Raw genomic sequence first — 11142 nt, forward strand, 5'->3', positions numbered from 1 at the left:
ATAAGTGCATTTAGATGCATATTTGATTGCGTGAATTGTTTATGGATTATTAATGATCCTTTTATTGTTTACAGACATAAATACAGTAGCCTATTATGACCTTTTAAATCAAATAACTGAAAAAAAAGCCTTTGATTGATTTAAAAATGATTATTGGAATATGTTTTCTGTCATGTCTTACTTTGAATGAGTGTCAAGTATCGGGGATATATCAATACAATATTTCCCCTGTTCTTATCTGAGGATAACTGCTGTTTGCTGCTGTGTATTAGTATGAAAATAAGATTTATTGGACTGTTGTTATTTGCTGATTTAATAGCAACTGATGATTGAGAAAATAAACAAGGTGAAATAAGGAAATGTTGTGCACTCATATGTACGATTAAAAACAACCAACACATCACCAGTCTATAAATTATTTCAATCCTTTGTGAAAGAGACCTGAAATATTGAATTGCAGCTTGAATGGATATAGTCCTGACAGAACCTTCATGACAGGTAATGTTTTTGTTCGTTTACTTAGTAGAAATAAGGTTTTCATCAGACCCCTTGAATAGAACAGCAGTGTTGCTATTGTTAAAGGTAGAACATCATGTTTTTTCCTGCAGCCACAGTGACTGAGAATTAAAAAGAGCCGTATAATTCAATTTGGACCCTTTCACTGTGACGTCCAACTTTTTAATTGGACTATACGGTGCATTGCATTGACTTTCCACTAGAGGTCAGGTAAAGATCATCTTTACGAATCATTTATTTCACAGTACACCTCCCTTCAAACTGAAAAGAATAATTTTACATCAGATGAGAACGAGTCAAATGAAAATATGTTTATTTAGTTATTAAAATATATATAATTATAATTTTTTTTTTTTATGAAATGTCCTCAGCGTTGCAGGATTTACACAAATAAAAAGTACCTTGGAGAAAGATAAGGGAAATATTCTTACAAAAACCACAACAGGTTGAACTGTTAATCTGTACAGTACATTTGATTTTCATTACATCCATGGAATCTGTGACAAACAGCATGTAAATCAGAAGCTGACACTATATCAGAGCATTTACTGTCATTTACTGTCTGCAGGGGCTTTATGACCACAAATGCAAAAAAAATGTTTTAAGAAAGTCGTTGCTCACTGTTCCGTGTGAAAACGAGGTTTAGAAAATCCGAATGGGAACAAAACACATTTCTTTTTTTTTTTGGTCTGATTAAAAAAACAAAGCTGCCGTATTGTCATAATAAAATACAATGAAAAAAGGACGACCCATTTCCAGGTTGGTCTGCTGCCACTCTGACACGTATTCATTCCAAATCCTACTGAGAACACCATCTGTGACATGAATGCTCATCATCAGACCGTGGACTATATTTCAGACAGCTTCCAGAGAAATTCACTCTTTTACATTGTGCACCAGACGACACAGCCTGTGTAATGGAGACATATCCTTTTATCGTATTCAAATTTAATGCGGTTATTCAGACTTTTTTTTTACCACCAGTGTGGCTTGTTAAATAATTTGCCTGCAGCGAGCTTCTTTGGTACAATTACCTGCTTTGAGCATGTTTTTAGCATTTTAATTGTATTCAAGCATTTTTAATGTCACATAAAAATCTGAAGAACTGGTTTATGATGCGCCGATTGATGAAGATTACTCTGTAAGATGGTCACATTAGGGGACATGAGATTTTATTGCATTTTAATGAAGTTAAGGCATTGCCAGCAGAAACCCTTTTTCTGTTGAGACTACACTTAGACAGGAGACATACTTCCTGTGGTTTTTCATCTTAAATAAATCATGCCACAAAAAGGCATAATTCATAGACTGAATATAAAGATGGACGACGTGTCTCCACTTTCCAGAAATGAACCTAAAATATCCTGGATACGAATGTTGCCATCTTGTGATGATGATGTCATGTAAAACCACATTCTGCACAACAGTGATCAGGGGACAACCAATCGTGTGTCAGTGTCAACTGTCAATCATGAGGTTTCACCCTGTTTTTAGAGCATCAAATGACTAATTCATTTATTTCATTCCTTTACTTTCACTTTTTAGTTTGGTTCATGCACCATCCAGTTAAATGGAGAAGGAAGGGTTGACTTACACTGTAGCCAGCCACCAGGGGGCGATCAAGACAGTTTGGCATCACTTTTGGGGAGCTGTAATGTCATCAGATGGGTCAACAGATGAAGACCCACAAATGGCCCTTTTTTTCTTTTTTTCTTATCGTCATCACTAGAGGTCAGTAGTGTTTCAAATGGAGTCAGTCACGTTACTGAGTGATGTTAAGAGATCACTACCTCTCCTGACCTCCTCTATAAATATTCTAATTTCACATGGTCTGAATGACAAATATTTTTATCATCAATCATTGGTGCAACAGAAACAGGCAGTACATGAACAGGTTAGAATGTCTCTAACCTCTACCAAGGCCACACAGTCCTCCTATGAAACTAGATTTAAATTCACTATATCCAGGTTTTTGTTTGGATCTGCACCCAATTTCTCACACTCAGCCTTAAGGTTGTTTTTGTTTGTCGTTTTGCTGTTGGCCCACCCCGATGCAAAAACATAGTTTTAATAAACCTTTAAACAGGCTGTAGTAATTTGCTGCTGGTGGTTCTTGGGAGCTGAGAAGAGGGGAGACTCATTCATCATGTTGCATCTGGGTTTTCGCCTGGGCTGGGTCGTAACACCAACAAACAAACAGACAGGGGTCAAAATATAAGCTCCTTTGTGGAGGTGATACATATCCATGTGAGTAATTCAGATGTTATCATTCAGAGGATGAACAGTGACTGTAACAGTGCTATATGTGTAAAGACTCAGAGCTGAGGTGGCTACAGAGCTGCAGTTCTAACCCGTGTTTTACTTCCGTTATGTTTGCACATGTTGCATTTTCATTGTAAGAGGAAAAAACATTTCTACAGATCGAGGCGAGATGCCACCACCCTCAGCGGGCAGACCATTCGGAGCTTTGCAGCGTCTGTGCTCTGTGGTCGTATGTTTGTCAGTGTTAGTTTCCTGTAAAAGCTTCGCTGTTCATGCATGGACAGAATGCTGTGGTTTATTGAACACTCGCTCTTGTGAGATTTTGGAAACTGAGTGTCAGGGTCTGTACTTTTTCGCTTAAAATAAAAGGAACCTGCATTTTCTCTGAAATGGTTTGAAACCGCAAAAAAAGAACTAGCCTTCACTTTTCTGTATCTCAGATCTAACAGTACAGACGTGTTGCATTGGATTTTCAATGTAACATTTTGTTTTGAATAAAATAACAAAAACAATTGGCACAGGTTGAAATATTGGGACCCTTGACCTACTATTTTGCGGCACAGCTTTTTGTGGGAGTTACTACAGTCAAGTGCTTTTTGCAAATCCTAATGAGACGCCTACACTTCTCAGCTCGGAGTGTGGCCCACTCTGCCCCAGTTCACACAGGTTTGACAGATGCCTTCTCCCAAGTGCTGCTATAATCTTTCCATAAATACATAGTTCAGTGTGATGAAGGTCAGGACTCGTAGACTACTTCAGAACAGTCTGATGTTTACTGCTCATCCATTTGTAGAAAACCCACACGAGCACAGGGAGAACATGCAAACTCCTCAAAGAAGGGCCCTGAACCTTCTTGCTGTGATGCGCCGGTGCTAACCACTGTACCCCTGAGCCACTATTAATTATTAAATTAATAATGTAATAATGTGTGTAAATAGTTGGTCCCAAAAAAATTCAATCACACAAAGCAAAAAATAGTGAAATTATGAAAGTACTGAAATATATTTCTTATACAAAAGTGGTAAACAATAATACATATTAATCATAAAAGAACAGAGACAAGTAAAGACGGCCCATCACAAATATACAATACTGTATATAAATACATTTTGTACTTTTCTAATCAATGGATCATTTGTCTCATTCATCTATTCCCACTAACTTGTTCCTTCACCGTTGACAACTTTACGAGCAATTAGTGTTTGGTGTCATGCTCAAGGGCACTTCAACATGTTCTCTGAAGCAGCTGGGGATCAAACCAGGAACTTCCTGATTGTTAGACAACAGTTCTACCTCCTGAGTCATGCCGCCCATATAGCCTAATGGCCTATATATTTGTATAAATTATATTCAATTTTATTCTGTTATTTTAATTTCTTTTTTCATTTAATACAAATTATTATTATGTATTGTGTTTTCACAATCAACATTGCAAAGACAAACCAGATCCTGGGCTGTCTCACATCCTGTATCATCTGTATATAAAAAAAGTGGCTATTTGCTCCATAAATGATATAAATCAGAAATGTAGGTGATATTATCTCATAATTAAATAGATAAATAACTTGAAATTTGCTACATAACAAGAAAGAAACCTTTTACTGTCTTTGGTAATATTTTGTTTTTATTCGCGCAAAGCACACAAAAGAGAATTCAGCGGAGGACATTGTTTTCAGATGTAATAATAAAGGCAACAGTCAATTACAGTTAGAAAACTTCGAGGTTTACCAATTCAGGAAGAACAATGTCACAACAGTTATTGTAGAAAAAGTAAATATAAACCAGTAAAAATGTGAATGTAACTGGTCACAAAGCGTGTATCTGCCCTCTTTGTGGTTTAAAAAGCACCGTGTGTCTTAAACCACAGGACAAACTCACGCGGACATAAAGACCGTTGACCTAAATTCGAACACTCAGAATTCAGAAACTATTTAAATTCTGTTAACTTGCTGCTTGAACAAAGGTGTTGTGCTCTCCATCCTCTGTCTGCTGCTGTGTGTATCCGTCCTTTCTATGGAACACGACTTGTGTTCAACACATCTCTTCATCCTGAGAAACAATACGACAGTAAGAATCATTACTTTACTATTGTGCTGTTGTTTAGAAAGATTTGTGACTTCAATAAATTCTGGATATGTTCAATTATGAAGAAATTGCAGCTAAAAGTGAAAAATAAAATACTGACAAAAATATTAATACAAAAACTGATGTGGGTTACCTGCTTCTGTTTGGTTTGGCTTCTCTGAACCTGAGGCTCTTTATCTGCAAAATTAATTATTAAGCATATCAATGTTATTTTTGAAAAAAGATCAATAAAAATAGATTTTCCAAATTGACTGGACAAGACGTTTAAAGAAAATATGAGAGAAAAAAACTTGAGGTACAAATTAAGAAAACAGCTGAGACATCACAGCAGGGAACCTACCTGATTTCTGACAGAAGTGGTAAACCAAAATAAAGGAGAGGAGAGAGGAGAGAATAGCGATGGCTGGCGTGAACACCACCAGCCTCCAGGACGCAAACCCACCGCTCGAGCTGCATCCACTGTGGTTACCCATGGAATCTGGAATCAAACACAAATTCATAAACACTTTTCTTTCTGCTTTATCTTCTTTTATCTTATCCTTTAAGAGTCATGGGACTGGAGCCAAATCCAGCTAACTGTGCGAAAAGCGGGAGGCCGACATCCAGAGACATTTACACCTACGGTCAATTTAGAATCACCAATTATTAACATTGACTGTGGGAGGAAGCCAGAGCACTCGGGGGGTGGGGGTGGGGGGGTGGGGGGGCTTGAGGACTTGAGCCCTGTGTCAATATTGGGGACTAAAAAATTCAGATACTATACATTGGCCAATATTTACATCAAAAAATTTGGCAATAATTCTCAAGGTGTCGTTCTCAAACCATTAAGACAAAGACATGTAATTGTAGCTTGATATTTTACAGTTTAACCATGAACTTAATCACAAACAATGATAAATACAAATTAAATACAAATGCAACCAAATGTTTACAACTTTAATTCAGAAAACAAGTAGAATTTTTTGGACATATCTTTTTTACAGTGTTTATTCTGTTTATTCCTTGCGCAAAGCTGTTTTCAGGCTTCTCATATTCATTAAAAGACTAAATGAAAAATGTTGCACTTTAAAAAACCCAAACCCTTCAAACTCAAGCAGTCTCTGATTTGTAGCTTTGTCTAATTTCATTAGAATTAATATGATAGAAAAGCTACTTGCCTAATACATAGCAAAGTCAGACCACAATACATACTCAGCAGGATCCTTGTTGTCACATTGCCGTAACTTCGAAAATATTTGGGGACGATCCTTTCCGTATCCACCACCTTCATCTCCTCATTTCCACAGTAGTAAAGACCCTCATCAGAATCGGTGACGTTAACGATCAGCAGGTCAAAGGAGTTAGAAGTAAAGTTCTTCAAAAACTGGAAATCAACTAAATAATTAGGTTTTGCTTTAAGAACGAGAGTGGGCTGGTTCTCATGAGAACAGTTCCTGTACCACACGATGTAAACGCCAGTGGACAGTTTGCAGTCACAGTAGAGAGTGACGTTGTCTCCTCGTCTGACTGTCACCTCTGACAGCGATCCAGTAATTTCATGGCGACTGCAGGAAACAACTCCTGAATTATAAAAAGAAAAGGTAACAAAACACACAATACCAGTAAAAATGTCATGGATGTAAAAAATATACATTTCACTTCACGGCAGAGAACGATATAGTTTCATTACAAACAATTACCTAAGAGAACGACGAGAACAATTTGGCGCCCGTCCATGTCTGGAGATGACCGGTGTTGAAAAACAGCCAAATGACGCAACGTGACATCGTACCGCAGATATATAACCTGTACAGACTTTTCCTTTAAAGGCAATGTCCGTGGTGATTGGCTCGTCGAATGGACATTTCTTTTATTGTGCGGTTTCTTTTTTTTCTTTCTTCTTTTTTTTTTGTCTAAGACGATCCCATAACTTAGTCACAAGCATTAAAGTCCAAACTTATAGTGATATTTGAATTTCCTTTGAAGTGAAATGTCTCAACTTTCAGAAAATAATATCATCGATCATACAAATCCTTGTGCCTTAGTGTGTACTTATCTCTTCGGTATCTGACTGAACATATCCCCTCCCTGTATACCTGTCTTCTTCCTGAGGAGGTTAAATCTCCAACACCAAAATTAACTGCTCATTCTATTTCAGTTACACACGAAAAAACCTAAGCACCGCTGACAGATCTGCAAAAATAATGCATAGATACGAGGACGGATTTACTCTGACCCTGCAGCTCATGCAGCCTGTGCAGTGGAGGTTTGCCAAGAACACAGACTGTTTTACTTTGGAGGAGAACAGGAGGTCACATGTTCACAGTGTTTTTTTTGTTTTTTTAACTTCTTTCGAGAAAAATTAAAGTCCAAAAAGAAACAGGTAGCTGCCGGATATCACACACACATTCGCAACACATCACAGGAGCCCAACGCATCATTCACAGTGGAATCTGATGCAGAGCTTCTCTTCGTGATAGAGGTCTACAAAGCTTTGTGTGGTTTTCTGCTGTTGTTGCCCTGAAAGTGAATAATTTCACATCCAATGAAAAAAACACAGGACAGGATTCTCACAGTGACAGAAACTATCAACCTCCCGCCTGTAAACTAAATCTAATGCATAGCCACTGTTTCAAGAAGTTGTATTCAAGACCTTAATAAGAACACAATGAATGAATTTGAAGACCTTTGTCAAGTACAGCAGATATGAGGGAATATCAGGGTCCCAGAATTACTTCCACATGCCCGTAATTGAAGATAAGGTGAAGTAGCAGCAGTAGAGAAGAGAATAACACCAAACACCACGTTGTCTCACAAACTACAGGCAGAGACAGTAAGTATTCATAGTCTTTCCCACAGACAAGCCGAGAGTAATTTGGACCCGTTCTGAGTTTTCAGTTCCTCTTGTTTGAAGTTTAATCTTCTTTTACAATACTTCACAAAATACACGACCAACATCAACAAAACTAAAGTCCACAAAGCTGTGAAATATCGTTGAGAAAGAACTACAACACTGAGACATTACAAACTATGCATGGTGCTGAAAACTAAAAAAAAAAATTTTAAAGCACGACGGAAGTAGCATTAAAAGAATGTTAACATATATAAGACCTACCTTAATGTGTTGAAGACCTAGTACGCAATATTTTAACATATTTAAGACATTGAATTCAGATTATTCCCTTTTTTTTTACTTGACCGAGTGGAAACCCTGTAGCTAGTGAGAAGTGATACACTGCTTTATACATTATAATACAGCCTGAAGGCTTATGATCTGAATCATATATTATACATATCCACAGAGCTAGGTGACCTACAGGGGATCGACACGCCCAGGCCCTCGACCGGGCCTGTTCTCTGGTTTTGTTCACACATTTTGTGTCGTCAGCACAAATTCTTTTACAGAGGTAGTGAACGTCTGTTTTGTATATTTTTTGTATTTTTGTTTTTAAACTGTTCGGATGAAAACAACAAACGGCACCACACCTCTGCTAAGGCCGAACAATCTGACTGTCTTGTTATGCTTGTCGAAATAAATAAGAGAAAAGGAAGTAGTTTCAACAGAAATCGTTTATTTGTCATAAAACAACCTGAAAACCAATGCAGTGTATCTGCTCCAGAGAAATAGACTTAGCACAGTATTATGTGGCTGAAAAAATGCAGAATGTGTCTGTTGTCGTGTTGCTTTGTGTCCTCGTGTCACTTCTGTTTCAACAGCGTCTTGTATAGTCAGATATATATACAGTATATGTGGTGTTTAATTTTTCATAGTTCACACGTGTGGGTGTTTATTCTGTGTGTTGTCACTTCCTGTCCATGGACATGCAGGTTAGGTTGAATGTGAATGTTGACTCTACATTACACTGCTGTTTGTCCACACCCATCAGAGATCACCACCACAGACAGAGGATGAGGCTGTGGGTTCACTGATTTGCTCCAATAGCCTGTAAAGCACACCACTAATAAAGCAGTCAAACTTTGTCTTATGTTGCATCACATCACACTTTACAACCTGCAGGTCTTGATGTCAGAATATGTGCTAAAGTCAGAACTCTGTGTTTTCTTCCTCTTTGGTCTCTGTGTGGTCTGTCGGATTTCCAGTGCAGCGTAACACACGTCTCCATCCTAAAGGGTTTGACATTTGTTAGAATCACGACCGTGTATTGATTTGATACTTTGATGTGTTACAATTCACTGTCAAAGTTTTTTTTTTCTACTTTGAACGTCTCATGCATCCGCTCTGTGTTGCATGCGTGGAGCATACAGTGTGAAGCAATTACAATTAATACACTTTATGGTGGATGGCCATGACTTGCTGCATGTGAAATACCTGATTTCCTCTCATGCGATCACTGGAACTAGATCCTTCCTCGTGGACCTCTGGTTCTTTAGCTGCAAATATTAATATCGTGTCAATTCTTACCAGATAACTGAGAAGACATTTTTTTTATTTTTTTTTTTACATGTGATTAAAATAATTTAACATAACACAAAAATATTATAATATGTAATTAATCATCAGCAATGTGGAGAACTGAGAGGATGACAGCATGTACCTGTTCTCTTACAGAAGTGATAAACCAGACAAGACGACAGGAGAGAGGAGAGAACGGTGAAAGCTGGACACAGAGAGAAAAGCAGCATCCAGCACGGACCACAGCTTTGTGCAGACTCACATTGTTGAGACTCAACTGGTAAAACAAACACACACTTCTACTAATTAGCTCTCGGAGTCCCGGTTTTTCAGTTTAATCTCGTAGCACTATCATCAAAAGTGATTTTTTTTTTTGGTGTGTTATATTTTTAGATGCACTTCCATACACACTCTGTATATATGTCATACGATCTGGGCGGCAGAAAACACTGTTTTTGGTGTATCAACCATTCATTTACCTTTTCACTTTTGGCTACCAATATAATAATAATAAACAAATCTTGATATCAATACAACCCTATTCAAAGGTTTGTTACTATGTCAGTTTCCAAAAATATGTGGAGCGTTGTGTTCAAAACAGGAATCTATCATCAAATGCACAATGTCAAGACTCACATTCAAATGTAAGATGTCTCTGATTTGTCAGGAACTAACAACCAGGTGATACTAATGCAGCTATTTTTCCAGTTGATGTTGTATGTGCAGCGTATTTTCTTGTTATTTAGGGATTTCTATTGCAAAACACTCAAAGAGAACTCATACCAGGATACTTACACGTTAAAATCCTTCTTGTGACATTGCCATAACTTGTAGGTATATAGTTATCCTTCTCTTTCCCATCCTTTGTGTTGGCCTGTTCTGTTCCACAGTAGTAGAGACCCTCATCAGAGTCGCTGATGTTCATGATCAGCAGGTCATAGGATTCAGAGGACTCATTCTTCACTAGGTGGAAACGAGGGAAGGGATGCAGATCGTCTTTGTATTCAAGGTTTAGCTGTAATGTTTCAGCTTGGTATCTTGTCTTCATAACAAGCGTTGGCTGGTTCACATGAGAACAGTTCCTGTACCACACTATATAAACTCCAGTGGAACTTTTGCAGTCACAATAGAGAGTGGCGTTGCCTCCGTGGCTCACTGTCAGATTCAACACTGATCCAGAGATATGAGCTTGACTGCTGGCAACAGCCCCTAACAAGCAAACACAGGTAAAGAAACAAAATTGTAATTTTAATGTTACAGCGTTTTACTCTTCAATCGAACCTTCTTAAAGGAACGAGTGGTTAGGTTTTCAGGTTAAATGTCAAATTTAAAAGACAGAAAATCATAATTACCTACAAGAAGTATGATGAAGACATGCAACTGATCCATCTTTGATCACGATCAGTAAAAGAAAGACACTCTAGTCCAAAGATCTGAACTTGGGTTCATATCCTGTGCAGACTTTTCCGTTAAAGGAAATGAAGGTGGTGATTGGCTAGTTGAAAGTTTTTTTCTGTTGCTGTTTTCTATTGGTGTGATGCTATGTGATGTTTTGGCCACTGATTGAACAGAATAATTTCCTGCAGGAAAGAAAAAGAAATAAACTTTTGGAAACTACCACCCTTAACAAAGGTTTTGCAATTTACACTGTATACTACAATTTTACAATATGCAACATCCTGGGTAGAGATGTAAACATTAAAGGCACTTTGTGATACTTCTGCTCCAGTTGTAATTGGAGAGTTTTACATTGAAGTTATAGAACACCTATGTGTCACAGTACGTATAGATCTTTCCTTACAGGTAGATATTAGACTTTTATGCAACTCAACTGCAAATGACAAATGCATTTTGTTGGAATCTTAACTGCAACTGGATTATGTTAT

General features: G+C 37.6%; 2 protein-coding genes across 5 annotated transcripts; both read right to left on the reverse strand.

The window, feature by feature from the left end:
- Positions 1-4301: 4301 nt before the first annotated feature.
- Positions 4302-6752, reverse strand: LOC117762654. Of its 2 annotated transcripts, none has more exons than XM_034587161.1 (5): positions 6543-6752; positions 6055-6423; positions 5204-5341; positions 4997-5040; positions 4302-4827 (listed from the first exon to the last, which is right to left on the reverse strand). In XM_034587161.1, exons 1-5 carry the CDS (start codon positions 6577-6579, stop codon positions 4810-4812), a joined length of 606 nt encoding a protein of 201 aa, XP_034443052.1. In that variant the 5' UTR covers positions 6580-6752; the 3' UTR covers positions 4302-4809. The 2 variants fall into 2 exon arrangements, with proteins under 2 accessions (XP_034443052.1, XP_034443043.1); XM_034587152.1 differs by having other exon boundaries at positions 4304-4789.
- A 1645-nt stretch (positions 6753-8397) lies between these two features.
- LOC117768151 lies at positions 8398-10685 on the reverse strand. Of its 3 annotated transcripts, XR_004615015.1 has the most exons (6): positions 10609-10685; positions 10052-10465; positions 9399-9533; positions 9173-9234; positions 8770-8967; positions 8398-8705 (listed from the first exon to the last, which is right to left on the reverse strand). XR_004615015.1 is itself a non-coding variant. In XM_034596318.1 (5 exons), the coding sequence occupies exons 1-5, from the start codon at positions 10643-10645 to the stop codon at positions 8848-8850; spliced, it is 696 nt and encodes a 231-aa protein (XP_034452209.1). In that variant the 5' UTR covers positions 10646-10685; the 3' UTR covers positions 8398-8847. The 3 variants fall into 3 exon arrangements, 2 of the variants coding, with proteins under 2 accessions (XP_034452209.1, XP_034452198.1); XM_034596318.1 differs by having other exon boundaries at positions 8398-8967; positions 9399-9461; XM_034596307.1 differs by having other exon boundaries at positions 8398-8967.
- Positions 10686-11142: the final 457 nt, after the last annotated feature.

The sequence above is a fragment of the Hippoglossus hippoglossus genome, chromosome 1, assembly GCF_009819705.1.
Source record: "Hippoglossus hippoglossus isolate fHipHip1 chromosome 1, fHipHip1.pri, whole genome shotgun sequence".
NCBI classification, from domain to species: domain Eukaryota; kingdom Metazoa; phylum Chordata; class Actinopteri; order Pleuronectiformes; family Pleuronectidae; genus Hippoglossus; species Hippoglossus hippoglossus.

Coding starts and splice junctions, on each gene's coding strand:
- LOC117768151 (XM_034596307.1), bottom strand. CDS start 10,645: ATGGATCAGTTGCATGTCTTCATCATACTTCTTGTAG. Junction 10,466..10,608: donor CTTCATCATACTTCTTGTAG/GTAATTATGATT, acceptor TTTGCTTGTTAG/GGGCTGTTGCCAGCAGTCAA. Junction 9,534..10,051: donor CACAAGAAGGATTTTAACGT/GTAAGTATCCTG, acceptor TTGTTTTACCAG/TTGAGTCTCAACAATGTGAG.
- LOC117762654 (XM_034587152.1), bottom strand. CDS start 6,579: ATGGACGGGCGCCAAATTGTTCTCGTCGTTCTCTTAG. Junction 5,342..6,054: donor GACAACAAGGATCCTGCTGA/GTATGTATTGTG, acceptor GTTTGATTCCAG/ATTCCATGGGTAACCACAGT. Junction 4,790..4,996: donor GCCAAACCAAACAGAAGCAG/GTAACCCACATC, acceptor CGTGTTCCATAG/AAAGGACGGATACACACAGC.